Below are 22,837 nucleotides of genomic sequence, written 5' to 3'. Positions count from 1 at the left end.
TAGAGTCCTTTGTTCTGCTCTCTACATTTCTCTTGCAGTTGTCTAAGGGCAAATACCATGTCTGTAGTGCTCCTATTAGCTCTAAAGCCACATTGGCTTTCAGGCAGAAGTTCTTCTGCAATAGCAGGAACTAATCTGTTCAGCAGTATCCTTGCAAGTAATTTTCCAGCAATGGAGAGCAGTGTTATACAGTGCTCCCTCGGGTTACGAAATTAATTCGTTCCGCCGCCGCTTTCGTAACCCGAAAAGCATTCGCAAGCCGAAATGCCATAGGCGCTAATGGGGAAAAGCCGCGATTTCGTGCGAAAAAGCGCCGAAAAGCACCAAATTTTTTTTCGTAACCCGAAATAACCTTCGTAACCCGGAACAATTATTTTCAATGGATTTTTTTCGTAACCCGGAAATTTCGTAACGTGGGTATTTCGTATCCCGGGGTACCACTGTACCTCGATAGTTTGAGCAATCCGATTTTGCTCCTTTTTTCTTGTACAGGGTGATAATGACTGCATCTCTGAGATCTGATAGCAGTTCACCTTTTTCCCAGCAACTCACAAGGAGCTCATGGAGTTTAGCATGGAGTCCATTACCTCCATGTTTCCAAGCTTCAGGTGGAATTCCATCAATCCCGGCAGCCTTGCCATTTTTCATCTGCTGTATGGCCTTAAGGGTCTCTTCCAAAGTGGGAACTATGTTCAATTCATTTTTCATCGGTTGTTGTGTCATATTTTGAATAGCTGAGTCTTGGACTACTCGGTTGGCACTAAAGAGGCTTTGGAAATGTTCAGCCCATCAGTTCAGAATGGAAGCTTTATCTGTGATTAGTGTTTGACCATCTGTACTGCATAGGGAGCTTTGGATCTGATATGTAGGTCCAAACATTGCTTTAAGAGCTTCATACAATCCTCTGGAATCACCCAGATCTGCACAACGTTGTGTCTTTTCTGCTAGATTGATCCACCACTTGTTCTGAATGTCTCTGAGTTTTTGTTGGAGTTGACTACATGCAAGGCGAAAGGCTGCTTTTTTGACATGGCAGGATGGCTGGGCGAGGTGTGCCTGGTGAGCAGTTCTCTTCTTTGCCAACAGCTCCTGGATCTCTTGGTTGTTTTTGTCAAACCAGTCTTGATTTTTCTTGAGGGAGAATCCTAAGGATTCTTCCGCAGACTGCAGGATGCTGTTTTTGATATGTTACCAAAGCACTGTAGGAGAAGAGTCTACAGGATGGTCTTCAAGTTTTGTTTGCAAATTTGCCTGGAAGTTGTCTCTCATGGCAGCTTGTTGAAGATTGTTGACTTGGAGTCTCCTCTTTAGGATGCCACCCCTCTTAGGTTTAAACTTAAAATGAAGATTTAGTTTGCATCTTACGAGGCGATCTGTTTGACATTCTGCACTGGGCATCACTTGGGTATGACAGACATCGTGAATATTTCTCTGGCACACTAGGATATAGTCAATGAGGTGCCAGTGTTTGGATCGGGGATGCATCCAGGTTGTCTTCAAGCTATCTTTCTGCTGAAAGATGGTGTTTGTAATAGTCAGCTGCTGTTCTGCACAAAACTCTAGCAGGAGGCATCCGTTATCATTACAGTTTCCAACACCATGCTTGTCTAAAACACCTTTCCAGGCTTCAAAGTTCTTTCCTAATCTGGCATTGAAGTCACCAAGGATAATGATTTTGTCTTCTGCAAGGACTTTTTGTGTAAGGTGGCATAGGTCTGTCTTTCTCCGCAGGGTCGGCTTGCATAGTTGGGGCATATATACTGAAGAGAACAACATGTGGGAGGCGTAAGGAGATAATGCGATCAGAGTGTCCTGTTGGCAAGGTTTCGAGTTTGGGGGCAATGGAGTTTTTGATCATGAAGCCTACACCTGAAACATCTTTTTCAGTTTTGGGTTTGCCAGACCAGTAGAATGTGTAGCCGGCACCGTGTTCTTTAAGGCTGCCTTCCTCATGGAGACGAACTTCACTAAGAGCAGCGATGTCGATGTTAAGTCGTGACAGTTCATGGGCTATTAGAGTAGAATGACGCTCAGGATGTCCACTCTCTGCAGAATCTTGCATGGTTCTGATGTTCCAACATGTAAGCGTTAGTCTATTTGCACCTTTGGAGGCTGGTTTGTGCCTTTGTCTCTTTGTCTTCGTTTGACCGCATCAGAAGGTGCCCGTTGGCCACGGCTAGCCAACCGGGTTGTTGGGGATGATCTTTCTTTAGGCCACCTTTTCTAGGCTCCTCTCCATATGGAGCAAGCAGTGCTCTCCTTAAAAAAGGCTGCTTGGTCATTCAGGATGCTGCTGAACAAGACTGTCATCCCCAAGTCAGTCTCAAGCGACCAAAGTCCTGAACCGCCTGCATGCAGGGTTGGGTCTGCGGCTTCCAGTGCATCTTTACACCTGCCATTTCATCCCTCGCCTATCGCTACAGGGCTTTTTCGGAGATTGGATGTATCTTTCGAGACTGCAATGGATTTTTCTGGTGGAGCGCAGCATGCACAGAAATGGCCTCACCCTTAAAACCAGAGGTTCGTCTGCTGGGGCCTTGACAAGCATGGATGGTAGCAGCGAGGTCCTCAGGTCGTAGGTTTGATTAGAGTTTCCTTCTCTTAGATGGTTGACCTTACAGGGTTAGATGAGCACCATCTGCCCGGGTTTGGGATTAGAGTTTCTCTTCTCCTAGGATGGTTGCCATAAGGCTAGAGAGCCCATCCTGCCCTTTGGCGCTCTTGGTCAGACCCTTAAGTTGTGACCTGTCTGGCATGGGAGGCCCTGCCGGTGGCTATTATACCACCGCCAGCATAGCTCACAATATAATTAGGGTGTGCAAGCCTCTCCCCCATAACAAGGGGGCGTAAGTGGAGAAGAGTAGCACTATTACATCCCTTTTATTGATGTAGCCTAAAATTGCATTGGCCTTGTTAGCTGCTGCATCGCACTGTTGACTCATGTTCAATTTGTGGTCTACTTGGACTCCCAGATCCCTTTCACACGTAAAAGTCTTTCCTAAAGCCAGATGTCCCCCATGATCCTATATGTGTGCATTTCGTTTTTCCGCCCTAAGTGCAAAACCTAACATTTCTCTGTGTTGAATTTCATTTTGTTAGTTTTGGCTCAGCTTTCTATTCAGGTCATTTTGAATTTTGATCCTATCCTCTGGAGTATTAGCTATTCCTCCTAATTTGGTGTCATCTACAAATTTGATAAGTATGCCCCCAATTCTATCATCCAAGTCATTGATAAAGATGTTGAATAGTCCTGGGCCCAGGACAGAGCCCCACTGGACACCACACTGGACACCCCACTGGTCACTTCTCTCCAGGATGAAAAGGAGCCATTGCTGACCATCCTTTGGGTTCGGCCAGTCAACCAATTGCAAATCCATGTAACAGTTGCCTTGCCTAGCCCATATTTTACAAGCTTGTTTGCAAGAATGTCATGGGGAAATTTGTCAAAGGCCTTACTGAAATCAAGATATACTATATCCACAGCATTCCCTTCATCTACCAAGCTGGCAATTTTATCAAAGAACGAGATCAGATTTGTCTGGCATGACGTCTTTCTCTGAAACCCATGTTGACTTTTTGTGATTATGGCATTGCCTTCTAGATGTTCACAGACTTTCTGTTTAATGATCTGCTCCAGAATCTTTCCTGGTATAGATGTCACACTAAATGGAGGATACCTCCTTCTGCAATCTCTTTTAAAACATGTATGCTGATAATAGCCAGGTTTATGCCAGTGTAAGGCACCTACATGATTCTGGCCCAATTGTTATTTACTCTTTGCAACAACAAAAATATTGGTTCCTTGTCCTTACAGAGTTGATTATGAAACAGAGTATGAGATCATGTATAGAAAATGGATTGAACAGTCTGAAGACTTCTCACTGTCACTTCTTCTTCTTCTTCTTTTTCTTCTTCTTTTTCTTCTTCTTTTTCTTCTTCTTCTTCTTCTAATTATAATAAATAAATAAATAAATAAATAAATAAATCTATCTTTTATTTATACCCCACTTTTCTTCTACAGGAGCAGTCAAAGCGGCTTACATGATTCAAAGACAGTCAATATACACTACATACAGTCTGTACAGTACTATATCTACCCCTCCTTAAAAAAGGATTAAACACATTACAATTTAAAATCAATTGTTAAAATACTGATAGTAACAACAATCTGCTGGAAAATAGAAGAATGATAAGGTAATGAGAAATCATTAGCCGATTGTTCTATTTGGGGAAGGCCTGTTGTTGTTCTTGTTGTGTGCATTCAAGTCATTTCCAACCACTCTTAAATCAGACTTCTGAGCCATATTGTTGATGTCACATTTTGGAACCTTTTCTTTTGCAAGAAGTGTTGAGCCTCCTCCAGTTTCAAAGGCCTGCTAGTTCCAATTTCTGTTCTTAATTACTTCAACTCCCAAGCAGTTATGCTTTAAACATAGAGCAGGCAAATGATACAGAGGTGGAATCTTCAGGTTTGCAGAATGTCAGAGAGTCAACAGATGCTGTGGAAATCGGGAATCAAACCAGTTTCACACTCCACATCTGCTCATGCATTAAAAGGTTGTAGAGCAAAGCAGCAGATCTGTGCTATGAACTGTGGCTGGCTGTCAAGAGCTTGTAGTGGATGTGAAAAGAAAAATTCCCAAGGAGAGTTTTCAGTAACCACTGTCTTCATCTGTAGCCTTCTTTTCAACTCATGGCAACTCTTTTTCCTCACTCCACTGCAGGAATGTTTCCAATTTTGCATAAGATGTTTCAACACTATAAGAACTGCCTGTACGAGTGATGGTGAGCCTTTTAGAGGCCGATTTCCCTAACTGCAACCCAAAATTCACTTATTTATTGCAAAGTGCCATGTCCCTCTGGCTTTTTAGTAACAAACTCTGGCAAACTCTGTGCTGGGCCAATGGCGTATGTGTCCACAGAGAGGGCTCTGAGTGCCACCTGTGGCATGCATGCCATAGGTTTGCCATCACTGGCCTATACTATTTTAGCTGGCTGGTGGGACCATTGCGGTGCTGAATGAAGCTGGCATAGAGTATATTTGACATAGTTCGTGGTCAGTAGTAGGAAGCAAAGACAAGAGATGGAACTACATTTCTGCTAGCTGGTTAACTGGCAAAACTAAGAGTGTGCTTAGATGCTGCGGATATTGTTCCAGGAAGAGATGATGCTCAAGAGAGCCTTGAAAAGCAGGGGTTGGAATCAAGCAGCCTTCCAAATCGTAACGGACTGCAATGCCCACATTGGTGAGGGCTGGTGGGATTTATAGTCCAAGAACATCTGGAGGGCCTCATGGTTTGAAAGCCCTGTTGAGTGCTGCCTGGTGCAGACCTGATGGCTGCAAAATTTGAATGAAATGTCTTCAAGGGCACATAATAAAAGGTTTTAGAGATACATAGTGATGCTTTGTTTCCATATAGGACTTGAAAAAGAAAATGTGTGGCTCATTAAAAGCCACTTGAAATGAAAGATGTAAAAGCACCTACTCTGTCTTTTGGGTCATGCTGGCTTGGTTTAAGATTCAGGCATATTCACTGCTTGAATATTTTGTCCAGTCTATGCTCTTGCCTGGATTGATTTCACCTTCTTACTGTGGCTCTCCTAACTGTTTATGAGGAAATACTAGAGATTAATGCCTGTGGGTTAGGAAAAAGGAGGTGGGAAACATGGCCCATCTCAGCCACATGTTATACCCTCACAAGGGACCTTCCAGTCATATAATGGGCATAGTTGGTAAATGCATTGCAACATATATTCTGAGAAAGTAGTTACAAAAGCTAGCTTATTTAATCTTTAAGAGCTTGAATAGCAAAACTCAAGTAAATATTGCAACACACTTTTTGAAATGAGGTAATAACTGATTCTTAAAGCAAACATTGTAGACTTCCTTTTGAAATGTGGTAAAATTCAGAAGTGCTATATTGGTTGTCATATATAGAAGATGAAAATAATAGGGAAGGGAGCACAGAGTTGTTGTTTTGAGTTTTTTATTAATTATTTTACTATTAATAGTAGTAGTAGAAAAAGACTAAAAAAGAATAAAAGACTTTTTCCATAGTAGAAAATATTATTTGTTGTAAGCTGATTTTGGAGCCTTTTAATTAAAGCACCCAGATGACAGTTGCTTCTTTGTATTTGAAATTTCCCTCTAGAGTTTTAGGAATTCATCTCAAAAATACGGGGACATTTTCATACATAAATTCATGCGATTATTTTAATATTTCTTAAATCTTAGAAAAATACATAAAATGTTATACCACTTGCATTTATAAGACAATACATATTTAAGCATGGAAAATATCCCAGCACTACTTAGGATGGTGTACATTAGGATTGTATACATGATCAAAGGGGGAGTATCCCCCCAAATGTTGCTGCTCATTTTCATAGAAATTAGAAGGTTTGCTTTATCATTCAGTCTTGTTTCTTTGATAGTAACTACATGCTGAGAGGCTGCAGGGTTTTTGGGGATACTGGGAGAAACAAAGGGCAGCCAGGATTGGAACCCTTGCCTCTTGGGGGATGATCCTATTTCTCTATCACATACTGGATGCTTCCAGGAACGATTGAGATTAGAATGTGAAATCTCTTGTTTAGTGGCCTTGGCTCCAAGATATCTGATGGACCATATCTCCCTATATGATTCTGCTTTGTCTCCAAAGTTCTCTCAGTCCCACTATCCTCCCAGACAAATATTGTGTACTCGGTAATAATCATAATACTACTTATTTTATTATTATTATTGTACTTCTGCTTTTTCACAAAGGAATCAAAGCGGGATTCCAACATTATAAATAAATATCAAACAATTCAAAATTACAATTAAAAACCCCCCAAACCCCAATTCCCCCAATGTAAAAAAAAACCAGTGCTCAACCCATAAAAAAGAGATTCAACATCAAAAACTGTAAAAACTATCAATAGAATACATTCAAATTTGTGCGATTAGCGGAAGAACTTAATTTCCTTAAAGGGCAGGGGTGATGGTATCAAACAATTTTGGTATCGGTGTCAATAGAGGGGGAGACAAGTCTAATGGAGCTAATGGATCTAACCTAGTCTGGAAAGGCCTGCCAGAAGAGATCCCTCTTAGTAGCCTTTTAAAAGGCTTCCAAGGTGGTAATATGGCGGATCTCGTCCGGCAGGTCGTTCCAGAGCCTGGGAGCGGCTGATGAGAAGGTCCTCTGGGTCACCGCTGAAAGTCTGGTCTTCTTATTTTGTAGCAGATTCTTCTCAGAGGACCTGAGTGTGTGGGGTGGATTGTATGGGAGGAGGCGCTCCCACAGTAACCATGTAGGGCTTTAAAGGTTAGAACCAACACCTTGTATCTTACCTGGAAACTGATAGGCAGCCAGTGGAGAGATTTTAGAACCAGTGTAACATGGGCAGTTCTGGATTTGCCCGTGACCAGCCTGGCTGCCATGTTTTGTACCAACTGAAGCTTCTAAACTTGGCACAAGGGTAGCCCCATGTAGAGCGCGTTGCAGGAGTTGGTAGAGGGCCTTCTTTGTGGCTGCCCTAGAGTTTGGAACTCCCTCACTTCTGCCATTAAGTGAAAACATCCCTATTCCAACAGTCTTTCAGGAATTAACTGCAATGGACATTGAGTGGTGTGTGTGTGTGTGTATTCAAAATTTAGTTTTCTGGTTTTAATAATTTGTAAACTGTCTTGAGTCTCAATATTGGGGAAGAGGTGGGATATAAAAGTTGTACCAGTAGTTAGTCACATACTATAGAAGAGTCTAGAACAGTTGTGTGTTTGTGTGTGTGTGTGTCTATTCAGTATTTATTGATTAGCCCATAGGCCATCTCAAAGTACCACAAGACTAAATAAAACTCTGTATCAAACATACAAATAGAAAGTAATGGCAAACAGAGTGTAGTTAAGTGGGTCCCAGCATGTCTCTACATAACCTATTGGTTTGGGACCTAAGGTATCAGTTTAATACAGAGTTGGACCAAAGACCTCTCCACACCCCACAGAACATGCGGAGGCTTGAATGTTGGACCTTTCTGAATACAAAGCATTTGGCAAGGAAGTGTATATGAGGAAAATATATGAACCTTGCACAGAGTGATAGCAGTAAAATTTATTAGTCCTCTTATATCTTCCTGTTGGAAGATAAATATGAGCCATTAATTTTCAGATACTTCTACGAGGAATTATTGTATCTTGGTCTCAGAATGCAATCATGAAAGAGAACATCTTCATGAATAAAAAACAGTTGTCTGCTTTTGCATTCATTTGGCAATAAGTGTTCCACTTATTTCTATAGTTTTTTTTGACTACGATAGACCTCCGGAGTAAAGATGGGCAACTTGTGGCCCTCCAGATATTATTGAACTACAATTCCCGTTATCTTTGCCAGTGACTATGCTGGCAGGCTTATGAGAGTTGTAAATTGCCTACTCCTGATTGTGTGGTTCATATACCCTATGACATGGCACTGACCTGGGGAGAATCCTGGTAGTGAACTGAAATAGAAGAATAGTCACTATGGAGAAAAGGATATCTTTCATTTCTGGAACAACATCAGACCATGATTGACACCATGAGATTGACTGTAATGGATTTTTGAAGATCACTTCCAGAACTCATGAACAAATGTGTTATGATTCCTCTCTTTGCGTCTGAAGCTTGGCATTTGAGTCTTAACACAAATACCAACAATCTTGCTTATTCACAAGAGGTCCTTTTGTGCACTAGTTGGCATTAAGATGGATTTCCCCTTCCCCATTTCAGGATGTAAACGAATAGAAAGTAATAGCAAATAGAGCAAGTAAACATGCCCAGGTTGGAGTGACACTGTCATGTAAGTAGGGGCTCATAATTGCAATGATTTCCTGTTTTGTCCTTTCAATTTACTTCTTAAAAGTAAAAAAACGCAAAGCACAGCCTATTAAAATGTGGTGAGGACTTAGGTGATATGATAGCCTTGTTTAAATACTTGAAGGGATGTCATATGGAGGAGGGAGCAAGCTTGTTTTCTGCTGCTCCAGAGAACAGGACCCAGAACAATGGATGCAAGCTCCAGGAAAAGAGATTCCTCCTAAACATTAGCAGGAACCTACTGACAGTAAGGGCTGTTTGACAGTGGAACACACTCCTTCCTTGGAGGTCGTTAAACAGAGGCTGGATGGCCATCTGTCGGGGATGCTTTGATTGAGAGTTCCTGCATGGCAGAATAGGGTTGGATGGCCCTTCTAGGGGTCTCTTCCAACTCTATGATTTTAACTCTATGGATACATTTACCCTGTAGAATTAATGCACTTTGACAGCACTTTAAGTGCTGTAGCTCCATACTATGAAGTTCTGGGATTTGTAGTTTTACAAGGTCTTTAGCCTTTTCTGCCAAAGAGTGCCTCACAAAACTACAAATCCCAGGATTTTTTTAGAATGGCACTATGGCAGTGTAGATGTACCCTAAGTGAGATCATACACAAGTTGCCTGAGAGATTACTCCCTTTTGGGTAATAGGGAAATGTCCCATTGTTCAGTTATTCAGGAATTTTGCTGGTTGCGTATGTTGTTTATGCCATAGTATTGCCATTACATTTCACAAACATTTCTAAGGTTTCTGTATGGTGTGGCATGTGAGGAGGCACCATGAGTTACCACACCTTAGTGACAGCATTGTACACTCCGTTGACTTAGGAGTTGAGGAGGGGGACAGAGGTTTCATACACACTGCAGAAATAATGCAGTTTAACATTATGGAATTCCGGGATTTGTAGTTTTGCAATATCTAGCCTTCTCTGCCAGAGCACACTGGTGGCCCACCAAACTAAAAATCCCAGAATTCCATAACATTGAGCCATGGCAGTTAAAGCGATATCAAACTGCATTATTACTGCAGTGCAGCTGCAGCCTAGAGGCTTGGCTGAGTTCCTAAATTCATTACATAAGTTTCAGGGTTTCTCTGCTTAAAATAATAGTTTTTCTCCATTATTCTTGTATTCTTCTTCATTAATAACTTTTGCCTTTTGTTGCCTGGTCGTGCCCTTTGACCACACTTTCATGGAGCTCAGCTATATGTGTCCTGGTTTTCATCTGTGAAATGCTGGAGGACAGGCTTTCAATAATGACCATATTCAACCTAGATAATGGAATAGAAATAATAGTAATAATAATAATAATAATAATAATAATAATAATAATAATAATAATAATAATTTTATATTTCCCTGCCTCTCCTTGCGGATCGAGGCGGGGTTACAACCCAATAAAAACATACAAATACAATCAGTAAAATCCAATACAATACATCATTTCAATAATAATAATAATAATAATAATAATAATAAATATCAGATAAAAACTCATTTATCCATAATACAAGTTTTATAACAGAATTACACAGAGTCATCAGTAAGGTTTAAAGGATGGATCCTAAACAGGGTCGGATGAATTCTCCATACTTTGGATCAATATTGATCAGAACGGAGGCTGCCTCAAGAAATAAGAAGACTAGGGAGTTTATCAGATGGGGTCTTTGCAGCTCAGATCCGGGTGTCGCATTCCTCATAACTCGATGTATTTTCATACCTGGTTGCTTTAAATGTGAGCCCCTTCCGCGGGACTTCCAAACTGAATCCACACTTGAGATTATGGGCCTGAATCTTGAGGACCCAAGCAGCGTAGTAAGGATCGGGAATCTTGGAGATGTCTCATCCAAGGGTCTCCATGAGTCAGGGCTGACTCAGAGGCAGTTAATAACAACCAAGAAAACAATTGCTTCCAACAGGAGCATTTGATGTAGAGCGTAAACAGTGCATTTCATCTTCTGTGCTTACCATCTCCTGCTCCAAAATACAACCCCTCCAACAACTGTTCCCCTCACTTTCCCCCGAGTGAGGTTTTTCTGTGTAAAATATCCCGGAGGGGGTACTAGAATAGGATAGGAGGAGGGTGCCTACTTTCATAGACATAGAATCATAGAATCATAGAGTTGGAAGAGACCACTCGGGCCATCCAGTCCCACCCCTGCCATGCAGGAAATCCAAATCAACAGCATCCCTGACAGATGGCCATCCAGCTCTGTTTAAAGACTCTCAAGGAAAGAGACTCTATCCACCTCGAGGGTGCATTCCACTGTCGAACAGCCTAATGTCAGGAAGTTCCTCCTAATGTCGGTGGAATCTCTTTTCCTGCAGCTTGCATCCATTGTTCCGGGTCCTGTTCTCTGGAGCAGCAAGAAAACAAGCTTGCTCCCTTTTCAATATGACATCCCTTCAAATATTTAAACGGGCGTCATATCACCTCTTAACCTTCTTTTCTCCAGGCTAAACATCCCCAGCTCCCTAAGAACGTTCCTCAAGGGCATGGTTTCCAGACCTTTCCACCATTTTTGTCGCCCTCCTTTGGACACGCTCCAGTTTTCTCAATGTCCTTTCTGAATTGTGGCGCCCAAACTGGACACAATATTCTAGGTGGGGCCTGACCAGAGCAGAATACAGTGGCACTATACTCTCCTTGATCTAGACACTATACTTCATTGATGCAGCCTAAAATAGCTTGGCCTTTTTAGCTGCCACATCACACTGTTCACTCATGTTCAACTTGTGGTCTACTGGACTCCTAGATCCCTTTACACGTAGTTTCATTCAGCCAGGTGTCACCCATCTATATCTGTGCATTTTATTTTCCGCCCTAAGTGCAATACCTTACATTTCTCCGTGTTGAATTTATTTTGTTAGCTTTGGCCCCGCTTTCAGTCTATTCAGGTCATTTGAATCTTGATCCTGTCCTCGGGGTATTAGCTATTCCCCTAATTGGTATCATCTGCAAATTGATAAGTATGCTTCCAATTTGTCATCCAGGTCATTGATAAAGATGTTGAATAGCAGGGGCCCAGGACAGAGCCTGTGGGACCCCATGGTCACTTCTCCAGGATGAAAAGGAGCCATTGTTGAGCCCCTTGGGTTCGGCCGGTCAACCAATTAACAGATCCTTAACAGTTCCTTTGTCTAGCCACATTTTACAAGCTTGTTTGCAAGAATGTCAGGGGAACTTTGTCAAAGGCCTTACTGAAATAAGAATACTATATCCACAGTTTCCCGCTCTTGTTTCTAGCCTGTAAATCATGACTCACGAGGGGTTTTAACTCCATTATGAATTCTGAGTTTTCACCGTGGCTTAAATTTAACACAGGCACGGCCCTGCCTGCTTCCTGCTAGCCATCTGCTCACACCACACAATTCCAGTGCTATAATTCCACTTTAAGTATAATGACATCCTGTGAAATCCTGGGATTTGCAGTTTAGAGAGAGTGTTTAGAACTTTCAGCCAGAGTGTTCAAGTGCTTCATCCAACTAAAACTCCAGGGTTCCGTAAAAATGTGCCATGACAATCATAGTGCTATGACTGGTGTAATGTGATGATATGGAGAAGGGGCTTGGAGGGACTAGTTAAATATGTAGTAGCTAGTACTCCAGAGGACAGGATAAAAATTCAAAATGACCTGTTATTAGAAAGCTGGGCGAAAGCTAACAAAATTAAATTCAACACAGAGAAATGTAAGGTACTGCACTTAGGGAAGAAAATATAAAGGACAGCTATAGGATGGGGGACACCTGGCTGAATGAAACTAAGTGTGGAAGGGATTTGGAGTCTAAGTAGACCACAAGTTGAACATGAGTCAACAGTGGCGATGCGTCAGCCAACAAGGCCAATGCAATCTTCGGACTGCATCAAAGAAATATAGTGTCTAGATCAAGGGAGTAAAATACTGCCACTCTATTCTGCTTTGGTCAGGCCCCCCTGGAATATGTGTCCAGTTCTGGGCAAAACAATTCAAAAGGACATTGAGAAACTGGAGTGTGTCCAAAGGAGAGCGACCAAAATGGTGAAGGGCCTGGAAACCTTGAAGCCCTATGCGAATGCTTTAGGGAGCTGGGGATGTTTAGCCTGGAGAAGAGAAGGTTAAGAGGTGATATGATAGCACCGTTTAAATACTTGAAGGGATGTCATATTGAGGAGGGAGCAAGCTTGTTTTCTGCTCAACGGATGCAAGCTCAGGAAAGAGATTCAGCTCAACATTAGTAGGAGCTTCCTGAGAGTAAGGGCTGTTCGAAGTGAACACACTTCCTCAATGGAAAGTGATGGAGTCTCCTTTCTTGGAGGTCTTTAACAGAGGCTTGATGGCATCTGTCGGGGATGCTTTGATTGTGATTTCCTGCATGGCAGAAGGGGGTTGGACTGGATGGCCCTTCCAACTCTGATTCTATGATTCTGTGGCTGTGAAAAGCTGGGCTAGGTGTCCGGATGCAATCCAATTTGGATGGGCTCCATCTGCTGCCGTTTGAATTCGCTTTTTCCAAGTCAGTCTGGTTTGAGCTTGGGGTGAGGTGGGGGACCTTGCCCACACAAAAGAAACATAACCTTATTCATTTATCTGTTTGAAACAGTCCCTTAGCCTGTTATGGGGACTTGATACAGGGTGACCAATGTCCTCCTTTCCTAGGACATATCCTACATTTCAACCCTCTGTCCAGGAAGAATTCAAGTGCCCTCAATTCTGACCAAGACTAAGAAGCATGCATTTTGTTTATCTGAGTTTTTAGCTTTTATTTGTTAATGTCTCCCTTTTTCTGAATGTCCTACATTTGTGGTCCTCCTTTGCTTTAGTGCCTGGGGTCACTCTGTTTGAATGTAACGCTTAGCTTGAACTTAATGGGCTGGCTTTACAAAGAACTCCGCCGAGGTGTGTTTAAGAGTAAACACTAAAGTGGGCAGCGCAACTTCCTTTTGTTTATTTTTCCTGGTGCATGGACAATTGAAACTTTCACAGAGAAGCAAAGGTGCAATTTCATTTGCTCAGATGTATTGGATTGGGAAAGCTGATACCCATTAAAGGAAGGGAAGGGGAAAACCTAAACTCAAGACAACGTCTGAGAGTGTTTCCTTCTATCAGCAGAGGCTGAGCTAAACAGCTGGATTCTTTTCAAGTATGTAGTGCATTGTATTTCTACCTGCTGCTTTGGGACAGGTCCTTTGGTGTGTTCTGTGGCTGAAAAGCACACCGGGACAATGGCTGGGTAGTGCGGCCTTGCAGATGCTGTTGTCATTGGCTATGCGTTAGACCTCATCATCCAATGTCAGGAGGGCCTATTTTGCTCACACCTGGTTTAGGGGGTAGCTAGTGTTTGTAAGTGTTTTGGCTTTCTGTCGAAACAGTTTTGAATCAAAGCAATATGATGAATGGATGACAAAATGTTTCCCGTTACTGCGCTTATCTGTCTTATGTTTTTGTTGCGTGTCTTCAAGGGTTTCGGACTTACGGCAACCCTAAGGAGAGTTATTTCATGATTTTTTTTGGCAAGATTTGTTCAGAGAGGTTTGGTATTGCCTTCCCTGAGGCTGAGAGAGTGTGATTTGTCCAAGGTCACCCAGTGGGTTTCATGGCCAAGCCAGGATTTGAACCCTGGTCTCCAGAGTCACTGTCCAACACTCAAAACCACTTGCCGCGCTGGTTTCTATCTATCTTATAGCCTCTCTGAATTAAAATTATACTATCTGTATTTTCCTGTTGCTTGTGTCTTTCATCTTTTATTAACTAATTCCCACACAAAGATTTACCAAACACCAGAATTCAAGAAATGGTAGGGAAATGTATAGAAAACCCATTAAAACCCAACTGTTAGACTTATATAGTATTGTGGCGCTTCAGCGCAGAGGAATTACACATACCCTGTTTGATTGTTGTCTATGTGGATAAGGAGAGATCCATTACTTCAACATTTTGTTAACATGGCCAACGGGATCCCACCGTCAAATGGGCAACCCTTTCTGGGGAGGATTTACACCTTGTGTGAGGTATTGCAAAATTTATTGTAAAAGCTGTCATTTAAGAGGATCAGTTATCATACAAAACGGGGTCATGGAGATGAGTTTATTTATACCCTTATTGATTTCTCTACTCTGTTTTAGGTGGTTTGTCTTATCTTAGTCTAATGTATTTTGCCCCTTTTATTATATTTCCTTTTTATCAGCTAATATGGGTTTTAACTTTTAACTCTTGACTTAATTTTATATGAGTTTTAGATGTGACCAAGTTTTATTTTTGTATGTATTTTGATACTCGATTTTGATTTCGTATTTTGCAATTTGTATTGTGGATTTCTTGATACGGTCAGAAGACTAATCATAAACCTGTTGTTGACATAGACTATATTATTTAAGTTAAATTAGTAGCTTTTCCAGAACTTAATCCTTGAAGCCCCTGTAAACATCCGGAGTTACTTCTATATAGTGTGACACTGCTATGTTGTTAAATTTGTTTAATATATGTATTACATGTATTTCCAAACATTCCTTGTCTTTGCTGTTTGTTAATCAAGAAGCTTGGGTGTTTTAGCAGCAATATAACTCGCAGGGCCCTCGTGAACTCTGAATCCTTGTACTAATATTAAAACAGTCTGAGTTTGGTACCTTTACATTGTTGAACGTTTTGTATGAAAAGTTCTAACCTCTGTACATACCAGCAGCTTGTACATAACCCTGTTTCTCAACCAGGGATCCACAATGATTGTGGAGGGTTGTGAAGAGAGGAAGAGCGGTCCATTCTTTTCTCTCCGATTTCCCAGCAATCTGTAGTTGTTCAGTCCAGGGTCTGAGTGGGGAGACCCCTCTTTTATAGCAGTAATGTAATATTTTAATCAGAAGTCTTCGAGACTTGAAAATTATTCCAAGGGTTCCTTCAGAGATAAAAAGTTGAGAAGCCTGACATGCCTCTGTTGCATGTGAGCTGGTTGGCTATATCACAGAATCATAGAATCGTGAGGTGGAAGAGACCCCAAGGACATCCCGTCCAACCCCATTCTGCCATGCAGGAAATCTCAGTCAAAGCATCCCCAACAGAAGGCCATCCAGCCTCTGCTTGAAGACCTCCAAAGAAGGAGACTCCACCAAAATCTCAGAGGAAGGTGTTGTTCCTCCTAATGTGAGGTGGAATCTCTTTTCCTGGAGCTTGTCCGCGCTGGGCTCCGTCCGGAGCAGCAGAAGACAAGCTGCCCCCCTCAAAATGACACCCTCAGTAGAAACAGGGCCATCCCCCCTAACCCTTCTCCAGGCAAACATCCCCAGCTCCCTAGATAGAAAAAGAGAAGAGGGGAAGATGCATCGCATGTGAAAGCCACACCATGGGAGTCATGTCAGTTGCCACTTTTTAAAATTCTTATTGAGTTATCACATTTTTTTAAAAATAGCTATTCAAAATCAAAATGAACATGGCTCAGTAATTAATCATTTCGTTAACAATAACATATTATCTATTAATATGTTAAAAGTTATCCCCTTTCTTTGAGTCTCTCTGTGTAATGGCACTTTGTGAACCCGCCTTTCTGAGGAAGGCAGGCAAAATAAATATTATTAATTATTGTGATCTATTGGTCTCCAGAAAATTCACTATAAAGAAATACTATGCTAAAAAATTTAAAAAAAAACAACTCACAGGAAGGACAGAGAAAACACCGCCAAAATATTAAACCACTACTCAAACCCAACCAATAGTTAAGTCATTTTCTCATTTTGGTCAAGAACTATCAGCGGATTCCATTCTCAAATGTTCCGGGTTTCTAAATAAATGTCAATATCAATTCTAAATATGGATAATTTGTCAACCATCACTCACATTTGGTACTGTTTTTCCTTTCCATTTTAGAGCATCTTCATCTTCCAGCCATGACCATATAAAATATCATTTCCCCATATTCTGTTCCAATTTTTCCTGAATACAGTATATTTAATAAAGTTGCCACAACATTTTATAAGTTATTTTTTAGTATTTCTCAAAGATGGAGTGCTAATTTCAGGCTGAAATTCCTAATTGGGTTGGTGTTGGTTTTATGGAAATCAAAAAAGTGGACCAATCTCTTCTTTTTTTAAAAAAATGTTTTTATTGATCATTCAAACATATACAAAACTAAATAAACACTCTAAATGCATTAAAGTCTAAACACATTAAAACATATAAAATGTCATATACATGTATTCCACTCACACCGTGGACATATTATATTAGTATCAATACTGTCATCCTTCAAGTTTCATCTTATTGCAGTCGAGTCCAATTCTTATTACTCCTCCATCCAACTCTCTCTATTTACACTTTCCAAACGCACTTCCTTATCATCTAACCTAAACTAACCCTCATCATAGCTCTCATAATTTCCTCTTATCTCTTTCTTCTCACTTTAAACTACACATCTACTTCACCTTCTTCTCCTCTCCTCCTTCTCTACTGTTTCTTTCCCAATCACACTTTTCTCACCATCTCCTCTACTTACTGCTAGCCTCTTATCTATTCACACTACTGTGATTCACAATACTGATTTGATTTCAACAATTATTTTTCGACTTCTTTACAAGACCACCATTGATCGAAACTCAATTTACATTCATTCATGTATCAACAAAAGTACATTTTATAATAATTTTCTCTTAGATTTTGCAATACCAAACGTTTATCCGTTTTATCCATGTATGCTCTCATTGACAGTTCCATGGGTGTTCCACATTTTTTGCCCAAATCATGCTTCTTTGACTACTTCTTTTTCCAATTCCATTTTCAATAAAATCTTATAAAAACTTCCAATAGGTTTTAGACACGAACATACAGTTTCCCCCAAGTCTGATCTATTATCCTCAAAACCATATACTTTGTTGTCCATTTTGAAGGATTCAAGAATTTTTCTGTATGGAAACAAATTCAGTTTACAGTGGGCGCCCAGTATCTGCAGAATTGCCATCTAGGGATTCAGCATCCGCGGATGGCAAGCCCATGTTGTCCAATGGCAGCACATGTGTGAAGACCACACCCACTAAAGTGGTGAGAGGTTGTGTGTGCAACAGGCACCCTGGTGAGATCAACTCTTTTGTAGATTCTTCTATACAATATTGCCAAAATCTGACCATATCTCTCCACCTCTACTGCCCGATCCTGGTCCATGCCCTAGTGTTCACCGACTTGATTATTGTAACATCTCCTGATGGCTTCCTCTTTCTCCCCTCCGTCCTTTAATCTCTGTCCAGCGTTCAGCTGCATGCATTATCAAATCCACCCCACGCTCTGACCACATCTCTCCTGTGTTGGCCCCTTACTGGTTCCCACTCCTTTAAGCATTCAGTACAAGCTCTGCTATCGACGTTTAAAAACTCTCCATGGGCTGGCCTCCTTATTTCAGGGCCCTCCGTTCTGGTAGCCAGGCCTGCTGTCCAGCCCCAGATTTCCTCTGCCCCATCTCGTATTCACCCCTTTTCACTCACTGCCCTCACTCCTGGAACCTCTTCCCCACGAACAAGGCCATCACTTCTTTAACCAGCTTCAAAACAGAGTTGAAGACCCTCCTGTTCAGAGAAGCGTTCCCAGGCACTCATAACTGTCACTTGCATTTGTGTTCTTTTGTTGCCTGTTTTATTGATCATTTCCTGTATTGCTAGTATTTTATATGTATTATCCTACTAGAGGGAGGCTAACCCCTACAGGCCTCCCTGGAAGAAGTTTACCCATCCATTAAGAAGCCAAGCCTCCCTCCAGTCCATCTGCCTTGGTCCAGGCCTCGGAGGTAGAGAAGACACTGCTGGCCCTCATCCCCTTTCCCCCCACCATCTCTTCTCCTTGTCGTGTCTTTTTAGATTGTAAGCCTGAGGGCAGGGAACCGCCTAATTAAAAGATTGTATGTACCGCATTGTGTAAATTTACAGTGCTTTATAAATAAAGGTTAATAGTAATAATAAAATAATGAGATATCCAAGAGCACCAACAGGGCCACACTTCCCCTGTCAATGCACAGACGGAGATCATTGACCAAGGCGATTATGGTGGCCTTGACTCCGTATCCCGACCTGAAGCCAGTTTGAAATGGATCGAGATAATCGGTGTCATCCAAGACTGCTTGGAGCTGGTTTGTAACCACCCTCTCGATCACCTTACCCAAAAAGGAAAGAAGAGATACTGGCCGATAATTGTTTTTGTCCAGGGGATCAAGGGAAGGTTTCTTTACAATGGGTTTCACCACTGCCAATTTCAGGCTCGATGGAAAACAACCTTCCCTGAGGGAGGCATTGATTATGGATTGTAGCAACTTCAAAGTTGTCTCACCTCCCTGGATGGCCAGCCAAGATGGACAGGGATCGAGAGGGCAGGTGGTCTTTTTTTACCTTACCAAGTAGCTTGTCTACGTCATCCGTACTCAAAGACTGAAATTGATCCAAGATAATTTCATTAACGGAGTCACCAGACGCCTCTCTTGTTGACTCTGTACTAATGCCGGCGTCTAAGTTGGCCCTTATCTGAGAGATTTTATCTGCAAAGTGGTCGTTGAAGGTGTCACAGCAGGCTCTCGTAGATTGAAAAAGAGGATTCAAGGTGGAAGGAGTTTGAGTCAACTTCTTAACCACTTTGAATAGCTCTGCTGGACGGGACTTTGCAGACACAATAGATGCAGAGTAGAAGGACTTCTTTGCTGCAGCTATTGCCACTCAATAGGCTTTGAGAAAAGTCCTATGATGTGTCTTGTCAGATAAATGCCGAGTCTTCCACCAGTGGCGCTCTAGTTGTTATCCAGCCCGCTTCATCTTTCTGAGATCTTCAGTGTACCAAGGATTTCGATTTGGAGTGGGCTGGAAAGGACACTTGGGAGAGATTGTGTCGATAGCCTTGGAAAGATCTTTATCCAAGAGATCTTTATCCAAGAGATCTTTATCACCAAGATTTCGACAGAGTCGCCGATGTTGCCTTCCATTAAACCCTCTAGGGCTTCTTGGAACCCAAAAGGTTCCATCAGCCTTCAAGGGTGGACCATTCTAATAGGTCCACCACCCCCGAGGAGATTGAGGATGGTCGCCTTCAGTCCAACCTTGACCAGGAAATTATCCGTCCATGATAGAGCAGAGGTGGAAAGCATTTCCGCCCATGGATATTCCTGATCCGTATCATGGCTACCAAAGCATAAACTTTCTCGCTCTAATTCTAATAACCTATTATCTTTCTTTTAACCAAGGAAGCCAACATGCCTCATAATACAATTCCATATTGGGCACTTCTAGTCCTCCCCTTTCCTTTGAATCTTGTAGTAATTTCAACCTTATTAAAGGTTTTTTTCCTTTGTTCCTAGTTTTTGATTTTAGGTGTTTGTTGCTTTGTCTTTCATCTTTGTCCTTTGTCATAGTCATAATCTAATAATTTCACATGTAATTTTTAAAAATAAAACTCTCCTTTATTCTCTTGGAGCTCATATATCCATAATATTAACATTTTCCCCTTGTCAATCTGTCTCAACCCCCACATTAATGCCATTTGTATCCTTAAAAATCTCCTTTGCACTGATAAGATTTTTTCATTTATTAACACACCTTTCTTTCTAGACTTAGAAGCTGATATGAATTCCTTCTCTAACTTCACATTTTTAACAAGCTTTTTGTTCTTATCTTTGATGTGGGTCTCCTGTAAGCAGTCATATTTTCTCTTTTGTAAGTGAGAAACTTTTTCCCCATTTCAATGGGGAATTTAATCCCTTGACGTTCCATCCCATCATTTTCATATCACGTTTCTACTTAATGTTTTAAATTTTGTAAGCCGCCTTGATCATATTTTGGAAAGGCGGGGTAAAAATAAAATTTATTATTATTATTATTATTATTATTATTATTATTATTATTATTATTTATTTATTTATTCAACAAAGGGAAAGAGAGGGTGAGATGGGAAAAAATTACTTTAAATACTCTTCTTCAGTCTTACTGGTCCCTTAACCCCCCCTCCCCTTGTCTCTACTTCTTCCTGTCCTATTACTTCTTCCTCCTCCTCTTCTTCATCTGCCACTTTCCCCTCTTTTTCCTCCTATCCTCTCCCACATCAGTTCTCTTATAATACATTTTCTTTGTCTCTCTGGATATTCATATCTTTCAAATTTAGGACTCCCTGCTACATTTTGTTTGATTTCTTTTCTACATTTCTTCTAGAAATCACTCGCCTTCTCAAACAAATTTAGTTAGTCTCTTTTCTGTTTCCATGTAAGCGTTAAACCTTCAGTGTCTTCCCATCTATACGGGATTTATTAAGTCCTTAATTATTTGGTTAGAAATATATAGTCTCTTCTTTTTCTAAGAATTTTTCCAGGTATAGCTTTATAAAATGGTCAGAAGAGTTTTCAAAAATGGGAGGGATGGGGAACGGAAGGGGGAGTTTTTGCGGCGTTGGCATTTTGTGTGCAGTAACATGCATCCCTCACTCATCCCGTTCCCTTCCCCTTTGTACCGTTCCAGGCAGCAGTGTGCAATAAGGCTTATTGTGCTTCAGAACAGGTGGGGGGGGAGTTATTGCCTCAAAATGGAAGAGAATAGAAAATCAGATGCCTTAGAACTGGGAGGGGACCAAAACTGGACGGGGGCAGCATAGATACTGCCAAGTCCCTGCTGCTAAGTTTCTTCAGACAGGAAAATATGGACAGAAAACTGGGGGGGGGGGAGAGTTGTAAGGCACTACTACTAACATACCTACTGTTTAAAGGAGGTAGGACAATGGGGAAAGGTTCCTAAGATTCCTGGGGTTCATAAGAAGGGAAAGTGGGAAAACAGGACATCCATAAACTCATTTTGGTGTATCAGTTAACAGATAAGGCCAGTTATAGTTACACAGTTATACTGTGATACTGAAGATGGATTTAAATCCCCTCCCCCAAAAAATCTTAGGAAACAAGCCTGTTACAGACTGCCAAAATAAAGCTGCTTTGGGTCTCTTTGGAGGTATGCTATTTAAATGATGCATGGGTCCTAAGAGTCCGGAGGTCGCACCAAAGCCACACTCGATTCCTAAGCACCAGAGTGCAGCTTTGGTGCAGCTTCCAGATTCTTAGGACCCATGCATCATTTAAACAGCATGCCTCCAAAGAGACCCGAAGCAGCTTTATTTTGGCAGTCTGTAACAGGCCATAGTTTTCTGTGGGTTTTCCAGGCTATGTGGCCGCATTCTGGAAGAATTTATTCTTGATGTTTCTCCTGCATCTGTGGCTGGCATCTTCAGAGGGTTAGGAAACACTTTGCCTCATGTTGGTTTTGAAAATACTCTTCCTTATTTCCTTATCTGCTTGCAAAATTGGCTCCTTTGAACTTAGTACATTTTAGATATTCTGGGATTTTGTTTGGAATCTGTGATACTTTAATAATCATGGGATTGCTGTCTGTTTATTGCACTGTTCAAGTGACCTGTGCAGTGGGAAAATGCAGTTCCATTATGGCCCAGCTGTTTGAATGTCTTCCTGGAATATGAGATTCCTAATATACCCTCTTCTTCATTTTCTAGGTGACTGACAGTAGTCGCCATGAGAGCAAAAGCCACAGGACGGTACTTCATCTGCTGATAAAAATGATCAACAAGTCTCGTAAGTTCAAGTCCTGTGACATGTCACCTCAAATTCTTCAAACATTATAATTGTCTGAAAACCAGTCTACATGTGTTGTATGGAATAGGAATCAAGAGGGGTTTAAATCTGCCATTCAAACCCTAATTTTGTTGTTTTATGCCTTCAAGTAGTTTCTGATTTATAGCAATCCTAAGGCGATTCTATCATGGGGTTTTCTTGGCAAGATTTGTTCAGAGGAGGCTTGCCATTGCCTTCCTCTGAGGCTGAGATATTGTGACTACCCAGTGGGTTTCATGACTGAGTGGAACTTGAACTCTTATCTCCCAGTCATAGGACAACACTCAAACCACTGCACCATGTTGTTTCTCTTCTCAAATTACAATTACTAGTGAGTAATCTTGATAGAGAAAACCCTGAACAGTGGGATTTGCTTTACTGTGTTCTCTTTTTTAATCAGCGTAATGGATTTTAAGCT

The 22,837-nt window shown here is 41.3% G+C and overlaps 1 protein-coding gene across 3 annotated transcripts in view; it reads left to right on the top strand.

Moving 5' to 3' along the window:
* Positions 1 to 22,837, top strand: part of ST3GAL4 (ST3 beta-galactoside alpha-2,3-sialyltransferase 4) — a 113,386-nt gene that overhangs the window by 48,719 nt on the left and 41,830 nt on the right. For all 3 annotated transcript variants that reach the window (XM_042471468.1, XM_042471466.1, XM_042471467.1), the window contains one exon: positions 22,302 to 22,380. In XM_042471468.1, the coding sequence (XP_042327402.1) occupies positions 22,365 to 22,380 (16 nt within the window). In that variant the 5' untranslated portion in view covers positions 22,302 to 22,364. The remainder of the gene's footprint in view (positions 1 to 22,301; positions 22,381 to 22,837) is intronic.

Source organism: Sceloporus undulatus, chromosome 6 (assembly GCF_019175285.1).
Source record: "Sceloporus undulatus isolate JIND9_A2432 ecotype Alabama chromosome 6, SceUnd_v1.1, whole genome shotgun sequence".
Taxonomy (NCBI): Eukaryota; Metazoa; Chordata; class Lepidosauria; order Squamata; family Phrynosomatidae; genus Sceloporus; species Sceloporus undulatus.
Note: the sequence above shows the minus strand (reverse complement) of the source record. Positions and strands in the feature narration are given on the sequence as shown.